The sequence below is a fragment of the Condylura cristata genome, unplaced genomic scaffold, assembly GCF_000260355.1.
Source record: "Condylura cristata isolate star-nosed mole 26May11 unplaced genomic scaffold, ConCri1.0 scaffold00002, whole genome shotgun sequence".
Taxonomy (NCBI): Eukaryota; Metazoa; Chordata; class Mammalia; order Eulipotyphla; family Talpidae; genus Condylura; species Condylura cristata.
In genome coordinates, this window is record NW_004567103.1 from 47,338,452 (window position 1) to 47,362,944 (window position 24,493).

At 38.8% G+C, this 24,493-nt stretch overlaps 1 protein-coding gene across 3 annotated transcripts in view; it reads left to right on the forward strand.

Annotated features, from left to right (window-relative positions):
• ABCB11 (ATP-binding cassette, sub-family B (MDR/TAP), member 11) overlaps positions 1–17,051 on the forward strand; it is a 56,748-nt gene extending 39,697 nt beyond the window's left edge. For 2 of the 3 annotated variants that reach the window (XM_004674570.1, XM_004674571.1), the window contains exons 19-27: positions 729–833; positions 920–1,081; positions 4,668–4,871; positions 6,950–7,191; positions 10,301–10,457; positions 11,507–11,704; positions 13,691–13,897; positions 15,884–16,030; positions 16,851–17,051. In XM_004674570.1, the coding sequence (XP_004674627.1) occupies positions 729–833; positions 920–1,081; positions 4,668–4,871; positions 6,950–7,191; positions 10,301–10,457; positions 11,507–11,704; positions 13,691–13,897; positions 15,884–16,030; positions 16,851–17,051 (1,623 nt within the window). Of the gene's footprint in view, positions 1–728; positions 834–919; positions 1,082–4,667; positions 4,872–6,949; positions 7,192–10,300; positions 10,458–11,506; positions 11,705–13,690; positions 13,898–14,948; positions 14,952–15,883; positions 16,031–16,850 lie in introns of all 3 variants that reach the window. The other variant, XM_012726010.1, reaches the window with a different exon arrangement.
• The last annotated feature ends 7,442 nt before the right edge of the window (positions 17,052–24,493 follow it).

Genomic DNA, 24,493 nt, shown 5'->3' on the forward strand with positions numbered 1-24,493 from the left:
TGCTTTTTTCCCCTTTTTAAAAAATGTAATAGTTTATTTTTACATCATTTTGTACATTTTTTTCATCTCAGTTGTAATCCTTGTGGGTTTCCCATCACCCAGTCACCCGTGTGCCATCACCACAGTCCCGTGCACTTCCCTAACCCCACTGTTTTTGATCTCATTCCCCACTCCACAATAGTTGCTTTTTAAATGATGTATTTATTTGTTCTGTATATAACCTGGAGAGCTAATAACTGGCAATGTATCTGAGTGTGAAAATCATCTTTATTGCATCTATTATTTGGGAAAGACAGAAGTCATCACAATACTTTGAATATTCTCTCAGATTATAGTCTCAGATCTTCCTTCCTTCCTTCCTTCCATCTTCTTTCTTTCTACTTTTCCCTCCCTCCATTTTTCTTTACCTTATTACATAAGGATTTAAAGGATTTCATCATATTTTTCATCTATATCAAAGAAAAGACCACATAATTGTCTATATCAGCCCAAGAAAGAAGACAAACGAAAAGTCATGACCATTGATTTTTATTCACGAGGCTTTCTTCTCCACAGGAAATTAAAGTACATCTATTCAGCGTTAACATTGGTTACATTATTAGTATGTTTAAAGTAACATTGGCTTTAGGCCAATGCTGAAGATAATTTTCTTTTAAACAATTTGCATTTATTTCTTTTGCTGTTGTTTGTAATAATAACATGCCTTCCTTGCTTACTATCTTGCCAAGACTTTTTCACATCCTGATAAGGAAGAACAGAGGTCACAGATCAATGCTGTGTGTCTGCTCTTTGTAGCTCTGGGCTGCATATCCCTTTGTACTCAATTTCTGCAGGTAAGGAATTTTATTTTCAGACAGTGATTTAGCTACTTCCCTTCATTTCGTGATAAAAGATTACTAAAGAGTCTTTTACATTGCAGGGGTATGCTTTTGCTAAATCTGGAGAACTCCTAACAAAAAGGCTACGCAAATATGGTTTCAGAGCAATACTAGGGCAAGACATAGGGTGGTTTGATGACTCCAAAAATAGCCCTGGAGCACTGACAACAAGGCTTGCTACAGATGCTTCCCAAGTTCAAGGGGTAAGTGTCAGGAGGAGCCTCATCTATGTTAACTGGATTGGACATTCATTCCTTTGAGTGCATGATCACCTGTGTGCTTTCTGTGGAGTAGGAATGTTTGGGGTTGGGATATCTCAGAGACAACTTTGACCATTTCTAATGCTAGCCAGAGCAGAGACAGCAGTGTCTCCTAGGTAGCGCCCAGAAACAGTGTTCCTACAACAGTTGATTTTGTCTGGGTTTGGCGTGCCTCTGAATATTGCCACTGAGAATGTCTCCAAGACTTACTCCTCAGATTTACAGACCAAGAGGCTTAGATCACACAAAATGTAATAAAAGGTGGGAACAAAAAGATCGTACAGAAAAAGCCTCCTTACACAGGTGTCCAAGGTGCAGTTAGTCTTAGGAAAAGAGGGGCTGATCTACACAGCCTTGATTAGAACCCCAGTGAGTAAATGAGGAAAAGAAATGAGTGACTGCTATTAAAAATCTGGAAACATTCAAAGAACTGTCTTTCTGCCTAAGGGAGATAAACCCATAGTGTCTGAACTCCAGAACCTGCAGCATCATCTAGAGGATCTATATACACATGAAATGAAAGTACATTCTTATAAAGTCAGCAATTAGGGTTAAAGTGACCAGGTCACATTTACCTCCCCACAGCACTTCTTTGAAGGAGAAGAAAAGCAAAGTAACAATAAAAAGAAAGCCACTGGCTTGTTTGTAAGACTCTTGGAAGAAAAATATTAAAATATTGAGTGATAGGGAAACACTAACTTTTTTTTCATGTCTTTCTTGTGTGTCTCTTACTTTCACAACGAACCTTCACTTCTAATATTTAAGACCTCAGAATGGGTGTTTAATTCCCATGCCAAATCTTTTTTTCTGAGATACCAGCTGGTTGTCCTACAATTCAACAAAATTCTGGCACTATTTTCCAGAAGATGGCATCAGATTCCACAATTAGGTGTTCTGTCCCACAAGACTGCCCACACCCCTACTCCAGATGATGATTGAAAGTCTAGAATTCACCTGTGCTTCTGCCCCACCAGCTGTACATTTGGGATTACCCTGAACTGTCTTGGATTCATGAGATCCAGGAACCGCTAGAGCAGCACACAGAATTCAAGAAAACAATTCTTTAACATTGACTGATTTATTACAAAAGGATATGATAAAGGTTGTGATAAGCAGTTCCCTTACATTGCTTTATTGTAGAAGGATATGATAAAGAGCACAGGGGAACATTCATATGGAAGAGATGAGTAAGGCCAGGGGTGTAGAAAGGGTGCCCTCTCTGGCACACAGCTCAGCCCATGCTACCACGAGTCTGAAAGCTTGCTGAATCTCACCCTATTGGAGTTGCTTCTGAGGCTTCATCACCAAAGCTTGAGGGCCATGAATTCCATTTTCAGTGCTTCTCCTTTTTTAAGAGAATAGTGGGCCTGAAAACTCCAGGCTTCTAATTATAACCTGATCTTCCCAGGGACCAGACCACTAAAAACCCACCCAGAGTTGCCTCATTAGAACAAGACACTTCAAATACCAGGACTTACAAGGGTTTCAGGAGCCCTGTGTGAGGAACCACATTTTCTCTATTATTGCAGAATCCTACAAGAATATTTTCTTTGTAAATATGTGTTTTCTGAAGATTTTTAGTTATACTTTATCCATTCTATTATAATCCTTTTCTCCTTAAAAACACTTTATATGGGCCCCCCTGGTGGCGCAGCGGGTTAAAAGCACAGCACTGAGAATCTAAAGCCGCTTCCGCATGAGTTCGATTCCCGCCTGCCCCGGAGGTGACCACATGGCGTGGCAGACCTCTCCTGACCCGCCCGCTGCTCCCCTCAGCAGTGTACTTCCATGATCTGCCTGTTCTGCTCCCCACTCTGTCTCTGGTGAAGCCTCTCACCCTCCGCAACTCTGGCCTGTCCCCCAGCTCTGTATGAATAAATAAATAAATCTTTAAAAAAAAAAAAACACTTTATATGAGCATATTTTGGTCATGTATTCTTCTACAATTGATTTCTACATACTGCGTAATATATTATCTTCATGAACTTAAAGAACTCCCTAATTTTTTCCCTTATAAGAAATTTACTTTACATCATTTGCATATCTTTGATTCCTTCTTTAACTCTGAAAATGTAATCACTGGATCAAATGTATAATAATTTTGAAAGATCCTAATGTGCATTTTCTTGCTGCTTAAAGAAAGAGTGCCAATTTCACTCTCATATCTGAATATTCTAGTGTCTAACTCACCTTATTCTTAGGATAAGTAAACCATGATCTTATTTATTTATTTATTTATTTATTTTGCTCTTCCCAGTGCAGGGGAGTTTTTTTTTTTTTTAAGATTTATTTATTTATGCATACAGATATGGGTTACAGGCCAGAGGTGCAGGGGCAGTGAGACGATTCACCAGAGACAGAGTGGGGAGCAAAACAGGCAGATCAATGAAGTACACTGCTGAGGGGAGCAGCAGGCAGGTCAGGAGAGGTCTGCTGCGCCATGTGGGTCACCTCTGGGGCGGGGATTGAACTCATGCTGAAATAGCTTCAGCTTCTTAGTGCTGTGCTTTAACCTGCTGCACCACCAGGGAGGGCCACAGGGACTTATTAAAGGCTATTCACAATCACTAGAATTCATACAATAACATCTAATCATCTTAAAATATTTTTATGCATCCTTTAAAAAGGATTCTATGAATTTTCCTACTGTTTTCATTTTTTTTTTTTAAATCAGACTGCTAACCCAGATCAAGTTTATTTTAATATTGGTATAGTGTAAAAATTTGGGCCCTCCCTGCTGGCACAGCAGGTTAAAGCACAGAACAAAGAAGCTTAAGCCACTTCCGCATGAGTTTGATCCCCGCCTGCCCCGGAGGTGACCACATGGTGAGGCAGACCTCTCCTGACCCGCCCGCTGCTCCCCTCAGCAGTGTACTTCGTCGATCTGCCTGTTCTGCACCGCGCTCTGTCTCTGGTGAATCCTCTCACCCTCCGCATCTCTGGCCTGTACCCCAGTTCTGTAAGAATAAATAAATCTTAAAAAAATTTTTTTGGCTCCCCCCTCCCAATTTGGGCAAAAGATACTTGAAAAATAAAATACAGTTTCCATTTTCCACTGATGTGATATTCTCCCAGCCATTGTGAATATTAACTTCTTGCATATACTTGAAACTATCTGTAGACTGTATTCTTTATTGATAAATGCTACACTGTGGGTGGATATTGAAAACATTACATTTAGTAGAATAAGCTAGACACAGAAAGACAACTATTGTATGATTCCACTTATATGAAGTACCTATAGTAGGCAAAATTGAAGAGACAGAGTGTTACTGTCAAAGGCTAGGGACAGATAGGAAGAGGAGTTATTATTTAATGAGTACAGCTTTATGGGCGATGATAAAAAGGTTTGTTGATCAGGTGTGATGCTTATATCAGTTCAGCTGTATTAGTGTCACTGACAATGACATTGATATGGTATGTAATTTTATCATTATAATTTTTTTTAGAAATCCATCTTTTTAGTAACCTTTCACATCATGGTAAAAATGACTGTGCCTAAGGTCATGTGATTATTTTTGGTTTTCAGGCTGCTGGCTCTCAAATCGGGATGATAGTCAATTCCATCACTAACATCACTGTGGCCATGATCATCGCCTTCTTCTTTAGCTGGAAGCTCAGCCTGGTCATAGTGTGCTTCTTCCCCTTCTTGGCCTTATCAGGAGCTGTCCAGACCAGAATGTTGACAGGATTTGCCTCTCAAGACAAGGAGGCCCTGGAGGTTGCAGGGCAGGTAATCTTATAGACCCTGTTTTCACAGTGCTGATGGCTGAGTGGCTGTCAGACAGCTGTGAAGAATGAGCAGGAAAGAGAGACTTAGGACGCTGTGAACCCACAAACACTCATTTTTAGAAAACTCCCATCAGCGCTTTTCATATGTGTCTCAACATAAAGATGGTGATAATAAAGCTCTAATTCTGCTATGAGTTGGAGCAGGTATAGACAAATGGTAAGTTGAGCAGAGAGTTACACATTCAATTGCCCTTCAAATGGTTAATTTTTCTACATTACAATTTAGTGTAGTCTCATTCATGAGCATGCCTAGTTTTTGGTCTTGTCCATTTTTTCAGCTTAATGGTCTGCCCAGTTCATGGTATGCATGCAGAGTGGAGTGATCTACTCTTTTCAGTGTCTGCAAGGCTTGTGGTAAATGTCTTTCCTGAACAGAACCAGGAGATAAAGTTTAGGTCTCAAATACACTTAGGTGTTAGCTATATATATATATATATATTTTTTTTTAAAGATTTATTTATTTATTCATATTGAACTGGGGTACAGGCCAGAGATGCAGAGGGTGAGAGGATTCACCAGAGACAGAGTGGGGAGCAGAACAGGCAGATCAACAAAGTACACTGCTGAGGGGAGCAGCGGGCGGGCCAGGAGAGGTCTGCCACGCCATGTGGTCTCCTCCGGGGCAGGCGGGGATCAAACTCATGCGGAAGCGGCTTTAGCTTCTTGGTGCTGTGCTTTAACCCGCTGTGCCACCAGGGAGGGCCCGTTAGCTGTATATTTTTAAGTGTGTTCTGTTTAGTACCTGGAATAAATGAGAGGATGTGGCAATGGCATTATTTAGGTATAGGAAACCAAGCACACACTTGCTTTTTTAACAAGTTTGCCATAAGCTAGGTTTTGTCTCTGTAAAGAAGAGAATGTAAGCAAGTAGGCAGAAGTTAAAAGGATTTTGAATGCTAGTGATAGAATGTAGTTCACTTTTGTGGCTCTTTAAGGATGGAAACTTGATTCAGGAACAATGGTTATTTATCCTAGTATAGGGATTGAAACAAAAAAAAATCCATCCTATAAGCCAAGAGATAAACTGTATATCTAATTTTATCTTTTATTTGAACATAAAGGTTTTGAGGAAGTAGAATCTGATATTAACTACCTCATTTATTAAATAATCTTATATCTGAGAAGACATCTAAAGGTACCATTTTATTGTTTAATTTGTTTTTCATTCAGGTGACATAGGGTTACAGTACTGCCTGTATTTGAGGGTACAGGTCGACGCCTCTCCATACATGTGTTACCATACCATGCCCACCACCGAAGTGCCAATAACCTTACACTACTGTTCACGGGCCACCCCCCACAAACACACACACACTTTGCTCCCACCTCTACAATTGTCCTCTGATAACTCCAACCATCAGAATCTAGTAGCTTGGTTGTGTTTTGTCCCTTTGCTTTATTCTAAAGTACCATTTTTGACATTTCAAATAAGTTAACAAATTACAAGGTTTTGAGGATTATGCTTTGTACCTTTCTCCATGCCCTTCTCTTTTTCTTCTTTTTAAAAGATTTATTTTATTTAATTATGCATATGAGAACTGGTGTATAGGCCAGAGGAACATGGGGTGAGAGGATTCACCAGAGATAGTGGTGCTCAGAACAGGCAGATCCATTGAGATACATTGCTAAGGGGAGCAGCGGGCAAGATAAGTGGTCTGCTGCACCATGTGGGTCAGCTCCCTGGCTGGGGATCAAACTTAGGCTGTAGTGGCTGGTGATAGTTTGACAGTGCTGAGACCTAACCCCTGCACAACCATGGAGACACCACCTTCTCTTTTCTACAAGTGGAGGAAATGGAGCTATGTTTGTATTAAGTAGAACTTGAGTTTAACTGATGAAATGTCTCATGGTGCAGCTGAGTTGATCTCCAGCACGTTCTTTTTGTTGTCAGAAAATGCTCCCATCTCTGATTCGTACTTCATTCTGCCATTTGCAGTGGATCTAATCCATGCAGTAGTTGAAATGTCACAAAAGTAATTCCATCTACCTTTATTCCTAAGTCTTTTCTTCCTTCTTCAGATTGCAAGTGAAGCGCTGAGTAACATACGCACTGTTGCTGGCATTGGAAAGGAGAGACGGTTTATCGAGGCATTTGAGGCTGAGCTGGAGAAGCCATACAAGACAGCCATTCGAAAAGCCAATATTTATGGATTCTGCTTTGGTTTTTCCCAGTGTATAGCATTTGTTGCTAATTCTGCTTCCTACAGATATGGAGGTTACTTAATCCCTAATGAGGGACTCCATTACAGCTATGTCTTCAGGTGAGAATTCTTCGGCCTACAACGTCAAAATTCTAGGGAGGTGTAGCCAGGTTTAACAGTGAATTTTACTGTTAACAAACCATGCAAAACTTGGGATTTAGTTCTCAGGACTCTGGGTTGCTAGGGGTGTTTCTCTCGGGTCAGCTGACGCTGTTCAGTGGGCTTCTGTCCCCCATGGCGTCTCTGGCAGGTGAGCTTGCTGTCTTCACCTGAGAGGTTCAAGAGCTCAAAGTACAAAAGAGAAGCCCCAACACAAATAGCTTCATCCCTGTGTGCATTATATTCTCTAATACTTCTTTGACCAAAGAAAGCCATACAAGGAAGCCCAGATTAAAGGATAGAGAAAAGGAATCCACCTTTTGATGGTGGATTTCTGTTCTCACTCTACTCTCTCACTCTACTCTCATCTAATACTTCTGACACCAGAGAGCTGCACTACAACTCAACTCAATTTGGATGCTACACACCTGGAGAAAGCATTGGCTCCCACAGGTTACAGACTCAGCCTCCCAGGTGCTCCCCCTTCAGACGTCAATCACAAGTACAGGTGTCACTTGTGCTTCCAATTCACTGGCCTTAGATTAGAGGCTCCTGCAACCTCCTCCTGAGATCCTATTAATTTACATTGGGGCTCACAGAACTCAGAGCAACATTTATGTACTAGATTACTGGCACATTATAAAAGTTTACCGCTTGGAACACCGTATGAAAAGCCACATGGGATAGGTATGTAGGAAGGGATAGACTCCACTCTGAGGGTGCTGCTTTCCCTCTATCTCCACATGTTCACCATCCCAGAAATGCTCCCAATTCCTTCCTTTCTGGTTTTTAGAGGCTTTATTTACACTGGCATGCTTGATTAAATAACTGGCCATTATTGATTGAATTCAATATCCAGTTCCTCTCACCTCCCATAATGTGGAAGAGGAGGATGTGGATAGGATTGAAAGTTCTAATCTTTAACCATCAGATCACAGGGTCAGTTCCCCTGGCAACAAAGCCCCAATCTTTAGTACCTCTACAGTATTTCCAAAATTCACCTATCAACATAAAAAGTAAAAACAGCTTGATAATTCCTAAAGTTTAAAAAATTCCAAGGGTATGAGGATTTTTGTGACTAGTATATAAGTGTTTTTTAAGTCATATATCACAGAGGAGTAAAAAAATCATATTGCACAAAAGTACAGAGTAATAAGATAATTAGCCACTTTTACACTCTACCACACTGGTCAATGCTGAAAAAATATCTACAAGTCTTGAGCAAGATGGTTCACGGAAGTGTCTTACTTGAATTCTACTGTCTTCTCCACAGAGAGTATGTTACCAGCTAACATACCCCAGGTAGAAACAACAAAGGCAGTACAGTGGGTATTATGTTCCTTTCTTATAGCTGGAGTTTGCTTTTCTTAGAAGCACTGAGTCCAGTTTCTCACTTTCCAGAGGAGAAAGCCTGAGTGTGTCAGGTTAACAAGTTGCTGGGTGCATAGGTATATGAATGTGACAGAAGGGGAACAAAATCTCAGAATGGCTTGGAAGGCAAAATGATCCCACAAGAAACCGATTCATCCACCTCCCACCCAAGCAATGAATTCTGCCTTCTTGTCTCCTATTTCCTTCGTCCTATCCAGGCATATCCACCCAATGAAGACAATTTCTTGTCTAAACTTTTGCATATTTATGACTACTAACCCAAATCAGAAATCACAAACTGTTGACACGTTTTGTTTTTGCAGGAATTTTTAAGATGTGAAAATCTGAAAGTTACAGAACACTCCCCGTTTCTGGCTTTTCCTTAAAATTGGAAAGATTGCCTTCACCTATTTCCCATTTATTCTAAATACTATTATCCCTTGAGCACTGGATTGGTTCCTGAAGATTTTTGAGTTTGCAAGTCTGATCTAAAACAATTCCTACTTTTAAACACAGTAGTAAGACATGTCACTGCCCGTAAGCATTGAGCAGGCCCTCTGGGTGGCAAAGCAGGTAAACAGCCTTGGCGGGTGTCCCGCTCCACCTCTGAATTCATTTATTTATTCACTCATTGGTTCATTCATGACACAGATGCTGAGAGTATTCAGAAGCTGGTCAAACAGGAGGGGAAAGCTGACTGCATCTTTCTCATGCTATCTGAAGCGTGAATTACTTGCAAGCTGGTACAGAAATGATGTTTCATTACTAATCATTGTACTTTATACACATATCACAGATTCAAAACATGATCCTTCAAGCATCCCTCATTCCCACCCCCCCTCAGAACTCAGTTTGGTTTTTTTTTTTTTGTCCTTTATTTGAAAGAAATGTTTTAAAGGAGAGGTGATGGTAGTTGAAGCAGGTTTTGGTTCTCTGAGCCCCCACCCCACTCCCTGTGAAACCTCCACTCACTTTTTTTTTTACGGTTTATTTATTGGGCCCTCCCTGGTGTCACAGGGGGTTAAAGCACAGCACTAAGAAGCTAAAGCCACTCAGCATGAGTTCTAACCCTGCCCACCTCTGAGGTGATCCATATGGCACAGCATACCTCTCCTGTCCCGCCCACTGCTCCCCTCAGCAGTGTACTTCGTCGATCTGCCTGTTCTGCTCCCCACTCTGTGTCTGGTGAATCCTGTCACCATCCCTGGACCTGTGGTCTGTACCCCAGTTCTGTATGCATAAATAAATCTTTTTTTTTTTAAGATTTATTTATGCATACAGATGAGTAGTGAAGGGGTGGTGAGAGGATTCATCAGAGAAACAGTGGGGAGCAGAACAGATGATCTACAAAGCACACTGCTGAGGGGAGAGGTGGGAAAGACAGGAGAGGTCTGTTATGCCATGTGGGTCACCTCCCTGGCTGGGGATCAAACTCGCATGGAAGTGGCTGTGGCTAGCATCACAGTGCTACTACGCTTTAACCCACTGTGCCACCAGGGAGGGTTCCCACTCTTTTTTTCCTTAAGACACAATTTGAAAACTGATGATGGCTTTAACTGTCACATTCCCAGACAAGTCTAGAGTGACCTCTTCAAGTGACTTAGTTGTTTCCTAAGGCAGGAGCCCAACCTCCTGCCTCTTACACCATCGTAGCAACCACACCATGCCTGCTTCTACCTGGGTGTCTATCCAATTGCAGGGTGATCTCTTCAGTTATATTGAGCGCGACTGCTCTAGGAAAAGCCTCCTCTTACACCCCGAGTTATGCAAAAGCTAAAATATCAGCTGCACGTTTTTTTCAACTGCTGGACCGCCAACCTCCAATCAGTGTATATAGCAGTGCAGGTGAAAAATGGGTAAGTACTAAGGTGAGGTAGCAGGGAAGCTGGGGAAGGATTATGTTGCTGTACGAGTGTAGGAACAGCCACTATGCTGGTTTTACATTACTCCTTAGCTTCTAAATTCCTATGGTCTATGGGTTACTCATACACAAGCAATAGATCTATAAATGTAAATGAATAAAGTAAACCTGTATTAAAATTATGCATAATGCTGATGTTTGAATCAGACACTGCCATTCAATGAATACTGAATTCTTTATAATATCAAACACAGCTCCAGAATGAAAGAATCTCGATGTCATTTGAGACCTTTTCACTCTCCATGCTTGACACTGATGTTTGGGTATGGAGTGTAGAAAAACCAGTCTTCCTGTTTTATATCAATTTGATCAATGTTTAATCTGAGTTCCAAGTTTAATCATTAGGTCCTATGGATATCCAGAAAATAAATTTTATCTAAAAAATTCTTTATTTCTAATTGATAATCCCCACAGGTGTTTTTAATCTTCTGTGTCTATTTGTTCTTAATATCTTACCATGATCAGGAAAACAAAACAAACCAAAGTCCCACTGAAGCTAAATTCAGAACTCTTTTTAAATTGGTAAAATGACAGGTTTCTCCTTCAGGTCAATAAAGTTAAAATCTCTGTGTGATCTATTAAATGTCTATTCATTTCTAGAATTCCTAGTTCAGACAGCACAACTGAAGATGTTTACTTTTGTGATACAGGCCTCAAATGACTTTCTAAGTAATGTCAAGGATAATGTTATCATTAAGTCTTTGAGAAAATAGACCTATAGGGGTTGGGGCAGTCACTAATCTGTGGTGTTATCATATCTTCTGGTTTTTTGCTTCCACTTAGAATGTCAAGAAATGAATGACAAGGAACCCCTTTGACTAAGAAGCAAATGTCTTTATTGGTCAAGCTTCTCTTCATTCTACACTTGTTAGAATGGGAAATGGAATGCTCTGTCATTGAGTTACTTTTCCTGTACTTTGTACTTTGAAGACAGTCTAAATTCCAGTAGGAACATATGTATAATTCCAATCTTCCCACCTGCAGGACAACTTCCAGGGGAAGATTGACTTTGTGAACTGTAGATTTACATATCCTTCTCGACCAGATACACAAGTTCTGAATGGACTCTCGGTGTCTATTAGTCCGGGACAAACGTTGGCATTTGTTGGAAGCAGTGGATGTGGTAAAAGCACCAGTGTTCAGCTGTTGGAACGTTTCTATGACCCTGACCAAGGGAAGGTGGTAAGCAGTACAAATGCTTTTGAGGATTTTATTTTCTGCAGAATATCTACAAACCCTGAAAGTGGTCTTCAAGGTTGTGCCTTGCCTGATTCTCTGTATAGAGCTTGCCTTGGACACTTTTACAGATATTTTCCAGACTGTCATTTGCTGGTTGACCTGACTCTACCTCATAATTTCATATATCATATTCCTCCCAGTTCCAGATGGTCTGTTGACCAGTTAGGTACCCTTCCAAGCAGGAGCTGAGTGTATTTAACAGAAGTATTTGCTTGCTCATAAATGGAGCAGAAAATGCATATTAATCAAGAACCTAGTGACTGGGAATGGAAAGAATTGGGGGTGAAAGAAAACACAATGATAAATCATCAAGAAAGGAGGTTTAGTATGCAAAAATTGATACAATCCTGGTCCAGTCTAAAAATATAAGTCTAAGTAATACAAGAACTCAAAGTGATCATCATAGGTCATAAAGCTTTGGCAAAGATATTTGAAAAATTGGTGGATTACTTTGTTGCTTATTTTCTATAGCATTTTCCCTCTGATTTTTTCTCCCTTTTCTTTCTTTCAGAGTAGAGGATTTCAAACTAAAATAAGAATGATTTCTAATAAAAAGCAACCCCTCTGCCCCACTCTCCCACCACCCCCATTTCTCTGCTCAAAGACTTATTTTTAGACAAAGACTCAATATCTCTAAATAATATATTTCTGCTACTGTTTCATGATTTAACAAATTTAGACTGTATTTTGACTAATTCGCAAGGGATAAATATTTAAGTTACCCACACCTCTCCCCCTCCTTGTGCCCACTTCCTCCCAATTTAGAGATGTCACTTTAAAGAATTCCTCTACTTATAAGTTTAGCAATGTGCTTTTGTTTCTTTTCTTCTCATATAGATAAGATAGCATCTCTTGAACTTTCCCTTTCTAAATGAGTATTAGCAATTATACCGTCATTTTCTACTTTCAGCTCAAGTCCTAACAATTATACATTTTCATTATCAAGAATAGAAAATCTTACATTCTTATAACATCTATTTTCTTTCATGCTTTTGCTTTGGTTGATCCTAAATGTTGAAAATAAATTAATAATTTCCTTTATGTTTAAATAAATTTGTTCATCCAAGAATCAAGGAATAATATACATTAGCATTACATTTTCATTCTTGGTTGCTTTTATGGGGGCATAAATAGAATTCCTTGAATTCTAGTCTTTATAAAATCTTGACGTTCTTCTAATGTCTCTATTCTACTACCTGTCCTAACAGACCTAACGTCTTTCCTCATTTATTCCACTGTATGGACTAATGGTAACTTGGCCCGCTAAAGACTTGTCACCCTGTGAATTCCTTGCAATGTTTTCTTGGATTGCCTCTATGATTGTATAGTTCCCACATCTTCCTCTTTCTTGGTTTTCACTCTCATTTTGTTGGAGTGCAAGTAGTATTCTAAGAAATGTCTCAGGAATGTAGGTCTGAAAATGTATTCTGCTCTATACTTGATTCATCATTTAATCCTAACACTTTGAAAGTGGACTTTCTGGTTCCTCAAACAGAACTTGTTCTTTGCTGCAACTAAGATAACAGTATGAAAAAAAATGTGAGAGAATTGAAGGAAGCAACTAAAGTTTCGCTTGCAAAAGCAAAGCAAGGAAACAAGCAGACAGATATGGTAGAATACAAGAAATCAGGAAAGTAGGGAGAATTGACTTGATTGCCTATAATTTATAACTGCATCTGTTATTAATTTGAGGTGTAAAGATTTTATTGTTTTGTAACTGATGAACCTAGAAAGCACGTGGATCTGATCTCTCTCTCTCTCTCTCCATATATATATATATATATATATATTAAAAAGAGGGTCCAAGACCCCTGGAGATGTTGTTCTTAAAAAGGCAGCTGTCCTGAATACTGCTGACTCTGGGGTGTGAATTTCCCTCGCTGCTAGAATTCTAAGATGTAATACCCTTTTTGTGACTTCTATTGATAGATGATAGATGGGCACGACAGCAAAAAAGTAAATATCCAATTTCTTCGTTCGAAAATTGGAATTGTTTCCCAGGAACCAATTTTGTTTGCCTGTAGCATAATGGACAATATCAAGTATGGAGATAACACCAAAGAAATTTCCATGGAAAGAGTCATAGAAGCTGCAAAGCAGGCTCAGTTGCATGACTTTGTCATGTCGCTCCCAGAGGTGAGTACTGAGTCAGAGTCATGCCCCATAGGAGACAAGGATGGGGAAAGGTAGGGTAACCAGAAAGTGTTAGGATTATGGCTCAAGGAGAAGATCAAATGCATCATAATTTCTTTTGTTCTGCCCTGTGGTTGTCTATGAAGTCTTAGTCTATTAAGCAAAATAAATGCCCTTCATCACTATGTACTTATATACAGTATATACTTAACATATACTTTGAAAATCATTACACAATTTAGTTTTGGAAACTACTGTGTTATCCAATGTGACAGATGCTATATAATTTGTTTTACATAAAGCAGTACTGTTGCAAGCATTTGTTTAACATAGAGGAAATAATGTCTAAGATTTGGAGCCGACATTGCTTTGAACCCAAACCATGCAACTTACTAGTTGGATACCTTTGAGACAACTGTTTATCTTTTCTGAGACTCAGTCATCTGCAAAATACATAATATAAAACTTAAATGAAAAAGCATGCATAATAGCTACACAAAGAAAATTGTTGCTATTATTGTTGGCATCATAATTTCATTACTTGACAGCAAATACTGTGTGTGGTGGGGTAAGAGGTGTCTGCCTCACTTTTCCAGTCACTATGAATTTAGGGCCGTGTCAACCCAATATTTTCCATCTACCAAGAAACTCTCTTGGTGATTGATTGCAAGGAAAATTAAAACATGGAAACTCAATTTTAGAACCCACAAATGACCTTTAACCTTTCTATTTTATTAAATACCACTGGAAATTTTTTTGGTAAGTGATTACATTTTTCAGTTTTGTGATGCTTGTGATGGGTTTGTTGTTTTAACAAAGGCTTCTAAATCATACGTTGTTGGCATGTGCTAGCCTGAAGCACAAATATGTGGAAGTTACTATCTGCTGTATTCTAAATAAAAGCAAAGCTTATATATCCACTGGAAGATTAATTTACTCCATAAATCTTTACTGAACACTTATTTTTTGTGCAACAACTGGCTTATTGTTTCTTTCTCATACAGATTTGCCCACAATGTCCTTCACTTAGCACTTTTCCCTAGAGACAACATAGGTTGTCAGGAGTTTCACCTGGCTTGGTTGAACATTCATCACAGGCAGGGGAAGAAAACAGACCTTGTCATGGGAGGCAGAGAGAGTAGTGATCAGGCATCAGAGGTTAGACACAATGAATTTGATTTCATCTTCACTGCTTTATTACTGCTTTGTCTGCACAATTTTCTTACCTCTTTGTGCCTAAATTTTGTAATCTGTAAAATATGGAGTATATTATTTCTGTGACTATTCAGTAATAATCTGTATAGAATATTTAACATTTTCAACACATACTAAGTTCTCCACGCATGGATAGTTAACTACTTTTTATGTGGCCATGCAGGCATCTAGGTAGGGATTTTCCTTCACAAGTTTGTCAAAATTCACAATGAATGTCTGACATACTTGTTAATTTCTGGATTTCCAGTTTTTAGTTCAAAGAAGTTTAAATTATTTGATCATAATCAAAGAGCTAGTAGGTATCAGCGTGGCAATTCAAACCTAAGCCTGTGTTCTGGAATGAACCTTCCTCAATAAATGAATGGGCCAGAAGATCTCTCAAAAGGCATTTCCTTTTCTGGGATTATTTCCTCTTGGAAACACATCTTTCAGACAGGAATTTGAAAATTAGAGAATTGTGAATCAAGAAGGATCTCATAATTGGGATGTTAACTGAACAAAGCATGAAAGAGATCAAAAATAATTTTAACTTTGAACCAAACCAAAAAAGAAAGGCACAGAAGGGCATACTAAGAACCTCCATTTCTGAACACAAATATTTAGGAACTCTGTGAGCATTTAGGACTCCCTGAGTCCTTATAGAAGGACTCATTCACTATCCCTCATTTCAAAAACAACAAATCATCTGTAATCACAGAGGGGTCATTGATGTGGGTTTTCTATAGCACAGAAGCAATGCTGTTCCTGTTCTCAAAATTACCTTGATTCTTTCAGAAATATGAAACCAATGTTGGGTCCCAAGGGTCTCAACTCTCTCGAGGAGAGAAACAGCGCATCGCTATTGCTAGGGCCATTGTACGAGATCCCAAAATCTTGCTCCTAGACGAAGCTACTTCTGCCTTAGACACAGAAAGTGAAAAGGTGAGTATTGATTTTCTAAAGTCTTAGATCATTATAAATGAGCTTTTGGCTGCAATATTTGTCCTGATGACATGACACTATTTTCAATTTTCTGATTCATTAAGAGTGGAGATTGCCAAGACTTGGTGTACCCAAAAGACAATGAAAGTGATTTAAAGTAACATTGCATCAAATAAAAAAAATAAATTAAAAATAAGAATTGTTTTTAAGATTATTTAGGTTATGTGACATTTTTCCAAGGGCAAATAAATAGTTTTCTTAAGTAAAAGAAAATGACCTAGGTCATTTTTAGGGATTTCACATTGAATAGTACTAAAGAGTTTTAAAGTTATATGACAGAGCCATGGCGGGGGAGTGTGGAGAGGGGGCTGAGCAGCATACAAGTCAAAGAAAGAAGCAGTGCATGTCTGATGTGCACTTTGGGTGAAAGGAAATGCAATTAAACAAAACACAATTATGAGATTACAATTTATAATTACCGCTTTAAAAATCAGAATTCCATTTTCAAGAAATCTAATATGTCCCCAAATTAATATAAGAAGAATAGTATCAGCAATCTTTGGTTTCATTTTAGCAATCTAGATCATTGAGTACTGTACAATTATGTAGTGACCTCATGGTTTGGTTCATTTTGCTACACAAAAATTTCTCAACCTATGGGCTATAATTTAAATCTACGATGCATTGCATCCAGCGAATAGATGTTACTCTTCTCTCTCATGTGAAACTTTTAGGTTGCCCCTTAGAATGGCATTATCACTCAGGTGGTATGAACTCGTGTGCTAGTGGGCCACTTCAGCCTTCCATTTTCTCTTTTCAGACAGTTCAGGTTGCCCTGGACAAAGCCAGAGAAGGCCGGACCTGCATAGTCATTGCCCATCGTTTGTCAACCATCCAGAACTCAGATGTCATTGCTGTCATGTCTCAGGGGAAAGTGATTGAAATGGGGACCCATGAAGAACTAATGGCCCTGAAAAGAGCTTACTACAAACTAGCAACCACAGGAGCTCCCATCAGTTGACCTGACTCAAGAACTTTATGCACGGATGATGTATTAAATATAAGAGTGCTATAGGTTATTTTTTTCTTAAGGAGAAACATGGATATTTTACATTTACAGACATTGTTACTCATTGGGATCAAAGCTAATTGCTAATGTCCTTCAAAAGTAATTTTGTTTTAAATGTATATACAGAAAATTAAAACAACTAGGGTAGGGTGAGTGAAAATCTAAGGTAAAGAAGCACTAAGTCCACAAAACCCAGTGCTTTTTCCCATGCAGGAGATATTCCCATTATTTAAATAAAACAAAAGTTCATGAACATAAACATTTGAAAAGGAGGTCTTCATAAGTAACAGGACTGACATTTCTTTTCAAAATGTCTCACTACTAGGACATCTTCTCTCTACTCCATGCCATCCCAAATCCAGTCAATGTGCAAATTTTTTTCTTCTCATGGCAAACACGTGAAATTTTGCCTACAAATTAAGCCAGAACTGTTGTATATTGACCAGTGTTATTTATATCTCCACCCAGTGTTTTCTGGTAAATTAACATGAAGATAGTTTATCCAGTTAACTGGTTAGGTCAAAAAGTTGATGATTACCAAATCAGGTGGGGAGATGCATTCTAGTTAAGTTATAAAAAATTGTAGTGAAAAGTAAGTTTCTGAATAAGGAATTAACTTTGCAGGTAAGTAATACTGAAGAAAGAAAACCACTATCCATTTATTCTCATTTCCAGTTCAGAGAGGAAGAATATAAACTCTGCACTGCAAGGCTGCCAGTTTCCTGGCAGTGTACAAAAGGAAAGAATATGAGTTATATTTCAATGAAACTACTTGAAGCTTATTTACAAAAGGGAAAAGATTGAAGAGGGCTCGAAGTGACTTGGGGAAACTATTGCTTTTTGAGGCTTAGCAAGAAGGGAGAGGATTTCAACTTCAAAAACATAGAAAGAAAAAATAAGTTGCAAATTTATTTTATAGCACCAGGGAGTACTAATCTCTCCATTTTTACGCCCCACTCCATCCTCACTCACCAACAAAGACTTGGTCTCTGCAATTTTATATTAACTTTTCTCTGATGCCCAAGGGAATTAGTTAAGCTGTCTGACACTTATCTCAAGTTTTTCTGTAATTTTTAATCTTTTCAGGATGAGTTCATGATGTGAACAAACTTCCCCATTGCCCCACTTAATAAAACTTTACAAAAGGGAAAATAATTGAAGGATTAGAGAGAGAGAAAAATTTCTCAAAAGGTAGAAATTTCATATTGATAAAAAGGAGAAAAACTAAAAATTTAGAGAAACAATCCAGGAGGATTAATTATTATTTAGTAAGTTTAAGAAAGAGTAGTTTAGAGAAAATTGAAGGAAAGTATTTATTACATAGTCCAATAACACCTCTCACAATTAAAGGATATGAATTTCTAACTCAAAGGATTCACAGTGTGTCAAATATAATAAACAAACAAATATCCTAATTGGATCCACTAGTATGCAATCTTAGAAAACTAGGAAAAGGAGAATATAATAAAATTTTCCAGAAAGGGAGGGAGACGTGTTACATATAATAATCATAGACATTGGACCTCTTGGCAATAGTACTTAGAATTCAGAAGACAAAAATTGACTTTGAAAATTCAGAGAGACAATTGTTCCCATCCTGGAATTCTATATCCAGGACATTATTCTTAAGGAGAGTAGTCTAAAGAAATTCTCAGTCATACACAGTCTCAAATTTTTTGTTACCCAAGCATCTTTCTTCAGGAAGGCACAGAAGGAGGATTTCCCTAACACAAGAGACTAAAAAGGAAGCCACATCACCTAGGAAACAAGTGATCTAACAAAGGATTAAGGTGAGGGCACTCTCAGGGTGACTAGAAAGGGACATCCAGGATAACGGGGGTGCCATGATAAGTGGCCAGTCCCCCTTGAAATAAGAAATTGATGTATCAAGAGGGACCTCTCCAAGACAAACATGGTGCTGCTATATCACCTGACATGCCCCTGGTGGAGTATGGGTAGATGTAGATACACTGGGGAGAGTGAAAGGCGGGGAAATGAGTTTACTAGTTATTAGCTCTGTGGGAAAAGCAAACTTACACATGAACGGGAACACATCACACCACATGACTCACACAAGAATGTTATTTACAAAATCATATCAGTGTTGAATACTGCTGCAAATCAAAATTAGAGACAGGTTGTGGAAAAGGAGAGGGAAAATATAGGGGAAGTTGACCAGAGCTCCCTGTACATACTAAGAGCCTATGACCTTTGAGGAGGGACTTTGTCTAGTTCACCTTAGTATCTCTAGTACCTTACCCACTACTTGACATACAGCTCAATACACTAAATAATCATTTAAATTCACACAAATGGTCTATAATTTGTTAGTCCCAAGACAATTAACTCATTAAGTTGGAGCAATGCCTTGCAATGAAACATAATATGGGTCACTGATGGGAGCCATAAATGTAACTGTATATTTTCTAGCTAAAGAAAAGAAAAAAGAAACAGGTGAAATGAATAGTAGTCGTCTAAGTACATTTAAGCCAATATATAATAATATATATATATGATTAAGATACCTTTTCATTGATCTCATTTTTTTTATGAAGATTTCAAAATTAGATGTATATTTACACTTAGAATTCATATCTGTTCAGACTAGATATATGCTGATTTCTCAGTATTTACTGTGACTGGAGGTTACTATCTCAGATGAAGTGGGTCAGAGTATTTAGGTCCACAGATATCCTGGTCTCAAACTCCATTGTCCTGCCACAATTTGGGAATTATAAAAATAAGGGCCCAGCTTCTACCTTGAAAGGTGTCCTTACTCTGCACTAGGACATTGCAAGTCTCAAGGTAAAGATCATGGTGCCCTTGAGAAAGAAAAAGAGAACTTGGTAGACTCAAATATTACATCACAAACTACAAATAGAACACACTGGTCCTTCTCAGCAGTGGTTAAAAAGTATTCATTTTACTAGAATCATCTCTTTGAGTTGACAACCAAAAGTAAAATCAAGAGAAAAAATTCTTATTGGTTAAGCAAACCAATATAACTTCAAAACTACAATTTTCTTTAACTCCCCTGCCTCATTCGAGGCAATTTATAAGAATCATTTATTAATATTTTCTGTGAACTAATTTTATGCATAACTGAAGGAGCACAGTTACCCATTTTGGGGGAAGAAAAAAATGGGTCATTTGATGTATCTCAAAGCTGCTTGGAAGTTGATGCCCGCAAACCAGAAATGTTACTACTTGAGAAAACATTAGAAGAATTTGGTCTCTTAATTCCTTTATCCAAATGCTTTTTTCATACAGTTACCCCAAGACTACAATTTGCCATTACGACAAGACACAATAAAAAGACACTTGAATTTAGAGGTGCATTCATGCATGCAACTTTGAGTATATAAATCCTGAAATATTTTGAAATAGGAAAAAACATAGTGTTATAATTAGGTATAGTTTGACACGTATTCATGAATTAAATGTATATTTTCTACCCTAAGAAAATATCAGAACATTTTCATCAGGTTTATTTCCAACCAATGGTAGGATTAATTACTATCTTTTATGCACGCAGTTTCTCTGTAATCAGTTCACCTAATGATATTTGTGGAGTTTTAAAAAACTACAAAGTTGGCCCTCCCTGGTGGTGCAGCGAGTTAAAGCACTGCACTGAGAGGCTTAAGCCACTTCTGCATCAGTTCGATCCCCGCCTGCCCCGAGGAGATCCACATGGCTTGGCAGACCTCTCCTGACTGACCGCCCGCTGCTCCCCTCAGCGTCGATCTGCCTGTTCTGCTCCCCACTCTGTCCTTGGTGAATCCTCTCACCCTCCACATCTCTGGCCTGTACCCCAGTTCTGTATGAATAAATAAATAAATCTTTAAAAAAAAAAAAACTACAAATTTGGTTGCTATTTGCAAACTCAGTTTGAGAAAAATTTACAGATGCGTGTACAGCATTATAAAACAAGCATTATATCCATTTGTATTTGCTCTAAATTTCCAGATCAAGAGAATAATTTCACCTGTCTGTAAGAGATGGCGGTGAAAGTAACTTAAATTTCAAAACCCAATTCCAATTTCATTCACATTGTGTTCAATTAAATGCCCAATTAATTTAAATGGATAGACTGTAAATAAAGCAGTGCACATGATTATCGTCTAATTAGCACTGGCCAGCATTATAATGTGCTCATTAGTGAGCTGTATGGTATCCTAAGGCTCATCATGAGTAATCAGGGAACACATGATTGGCATGTAGCTGTTTGGATGCAACTACTCAACCCAATAAATCAGCACCAGAACAAAATGTGCAGTAGAAAAAGGAAGAAGAGTACATAGCCAGTTGGTGAATTGGCAATTCTCCCCTTCCTCTAATTCAGGTAGAGTTCCTACTCTAAACACAAAGAGATAAAGGCAAGCTGGAGACAGGAAAACATTCAGCAAGGTGACTCAGAACAAGTGCCTGCAATCCCTGGGAATGCTTGCAGGAAAAAAAGAAAATATTCTAAATGTATTGCCTGAGAGTACGTATTTTTAATATGTCAAGTATGAAATCAAAGAGATGAGCAATGTTTAGTAAAATTTCTTGAAAGTTAAAGATTCAATTAATCAGTTAAATATACCTCCTTGATAACATTTAGAAAACATTGTATAATTTAGAAGCATTTTGCCTTCCTGACTTTTGAATGTTCTTGAGAAACCACTTGCTGGCTGTGGGGAAGGAGTGTGGGCCTGAGGAACACCCGGGCAGTGCCTGAAGCTGACTCCCTGGACGCCCAGTCCTCCGCCTTTCTCCCTTGCTTGCCTCTGTTACAGAGGCTGGGAAGTGAAGTACTCACTTTCCCAGACTCCCTTCGCCAGCAAACCACAGGGGGACCTTGGGAACCTACACTTGCATTCTCTAAGGGGGCCTGTCCATCTGTATGCACAAAGGCAAAGGAGAATCATATTGTGAAAGAACCTTAATAGGGAAGAAAGAAAGATATTCTGAAAGTAACTGTCCCCTCTGGGGCAAATGCCCAACTAAACAGGGTCAGCCTAAAGTGAAGCCACAGAAGCCCTCAAGCTTGCTGCAGTCTAAACTAAGATACTTTCTGATGGGAATCCATGAGAAAGGGGTTCTAAGATAGGTCTCAGTACGCTGACGCAAAAGGAGATATCACGTGAAGAGAATGGCTACCATTGTCAGCCTCCCCAATGTCTCTGATCCCTGTGTCCCAGGTGCCTCCTTACAGTTCTCCTTCCCAGCAAAACCGAGGTATTGCAGGTGGGTCACAAAAGCTCTTCTTTCTTCATCAGAGCCCACCTTCTTCCTTCTTTCCTGGATGCATATCAGCCATGCTGTGATTGGACAAAAACCACACACCAGAAAGCAGACTGAGCCTGATTCCTAGTCATTCTTGAGCAGCTGCTCCAGGCTGCTACACGAAACACACACACACACACACACACACACACACACACACACACACAAAACACCTCTCTTGTTTAAGCCATAGTGATTTTTAGTTGTTGAATTAATTGTGTTTTTTTAAAGATTTATTTATTTGTGTATATAAGAACTGGGGTACAGGCCAGAGGCATAGAGTTGAAAGGAATCACCAGAGACGGAGTGGGGAATAGAACAGGCAGATCGGCTGAAATATACTGCTGAGGGGGTAATGGGTGGGACAGGAGAGGTCTGTCACGTCATGTGGTTCACCTCCCTGGCTGGGGATTGAACTTGTGCTGCAGTGACTGTGGTTAGCTTCATAGTTCTGCACTTTAACCCATTGTGCCACCAGGGAGGGCCTTGCATTAACTGTGATTTAACACAATCTTGATATGGTTAGTTCATAAAAATTCTGGCTATATAGGTGAAAAGAAAGTGACTCAAGAAGAGGTTGAAACAGGGTGGCCTAGATGGGGTGTTATGTTAGACCTGTATTGAACTCATCCTTGCATCTTAGTAAGCATTGGGAAGAAGGAAAATTTCCCCCAACCCATCTGGTAAAATAATCAAATTGTCATTAGACATATTACCAGGAGAAAAAAACAAGTTTAATTGCACGCACATGAAGATACATAGCTATAGATTCTAAAGTCATTGAGGCGAAATGAGAGTATACATCCTGAGCTAAGGAAGAGGCTGGGGGCGTGTGGCTTTAAAGAGAAGAGGAGACTTGCGTGATGAGGAGAGAGCAGCCCGTGTGATATAGTTTCCTCCAATAGAAAGTTTATTTTGGGTATAAATTCTAACTCCAGATAATATCCCCAATTTTCATTCTTCTAGGTAATTACGGAAGTGTTGATTGACCTCAGCTAGAGCTCAAAATCCACATGCCCAAGTGAAATGTCTTGGGACGACCTGGTCTGAACATCTTGGGGAGGTCTAACCTTAACACGAAACAGTACCTAATAAATGTTTGACAGATTTGTGGGCAGAAGCATTAGAGTGAGAAGAAAATCATGGATAGAGGGCTTGTTTGAACCTGAGATGATTTAGAAACTATTTGGAGCTGGAACTGTAATTTTCATTTGTCATACTCATCTTCAAAAATGTTGGCAGTGTGTTATTTGATGTTAGAACTGAATTGCATTTAAGAGTCACATTTCCACAGCCATAAAGAAATAAAAAGTGCACTTTATTTTTATGTCTCGCAGAGGTCCATAATTAGTCCATAACAAACTTGGAAAAATAGTTTCAAGTTTCTAGTCATTTTCTTCACATGCATAGCTGCTTCAGCACCTCTAAGCTGCCCTCCCACAAAGCAAACGTTCCATTTTCTCACTCAGTCTGTTGTATGTATATGTCTTAGTATCTCTCCTAACAAAAAGAATTTTCTGTATAGGCTGCTAAGTAAAGAAAAGTGAAACTGGTAATTTAATTATAGATTTCTTTTGCAAGATAGGTGAACAGGAAGTCTATAAATATTCTCGTACAAATAACTTCACCCCAATAATATCTGTGAAATTATTTCATGTTTACCTACATCTTTTCATAACTATACAAATTGGATTCTAACTGAATTGGAATATTAAAAAAAACCTGAAATTTGTTATATAACTTTCAAATTACTTATTAAAGTAGCAAATTGCAATATTTTAGAATGTATAGCCTATTCATTATATATAAGTAAAATTCCACATATTCTGCTTCTTCTTCCAAGTGGATTGAATGAGACTCCTAGGGTAGGAGGATGTCAGAGCAGGAGTGAACTCTCCATTCTAAGATCATTTGCAGTGCTTCTTTTGAGAAATGATGCAACCGAGGTGCCACCATTAAATGGCCTGCTCCAGTGACAGGCGATGCAGTTGTGATGCGTCACATCCAGGGTGTTTGGTGCAAAACCCATCTCCATCTTGCTTTGAATTTGCACCCGCCCCACCAGCCCCAACATTTTGACACCTCCAGAATCTACAAGGAGACCTGTGGCTGTGGCTCCTGATTGG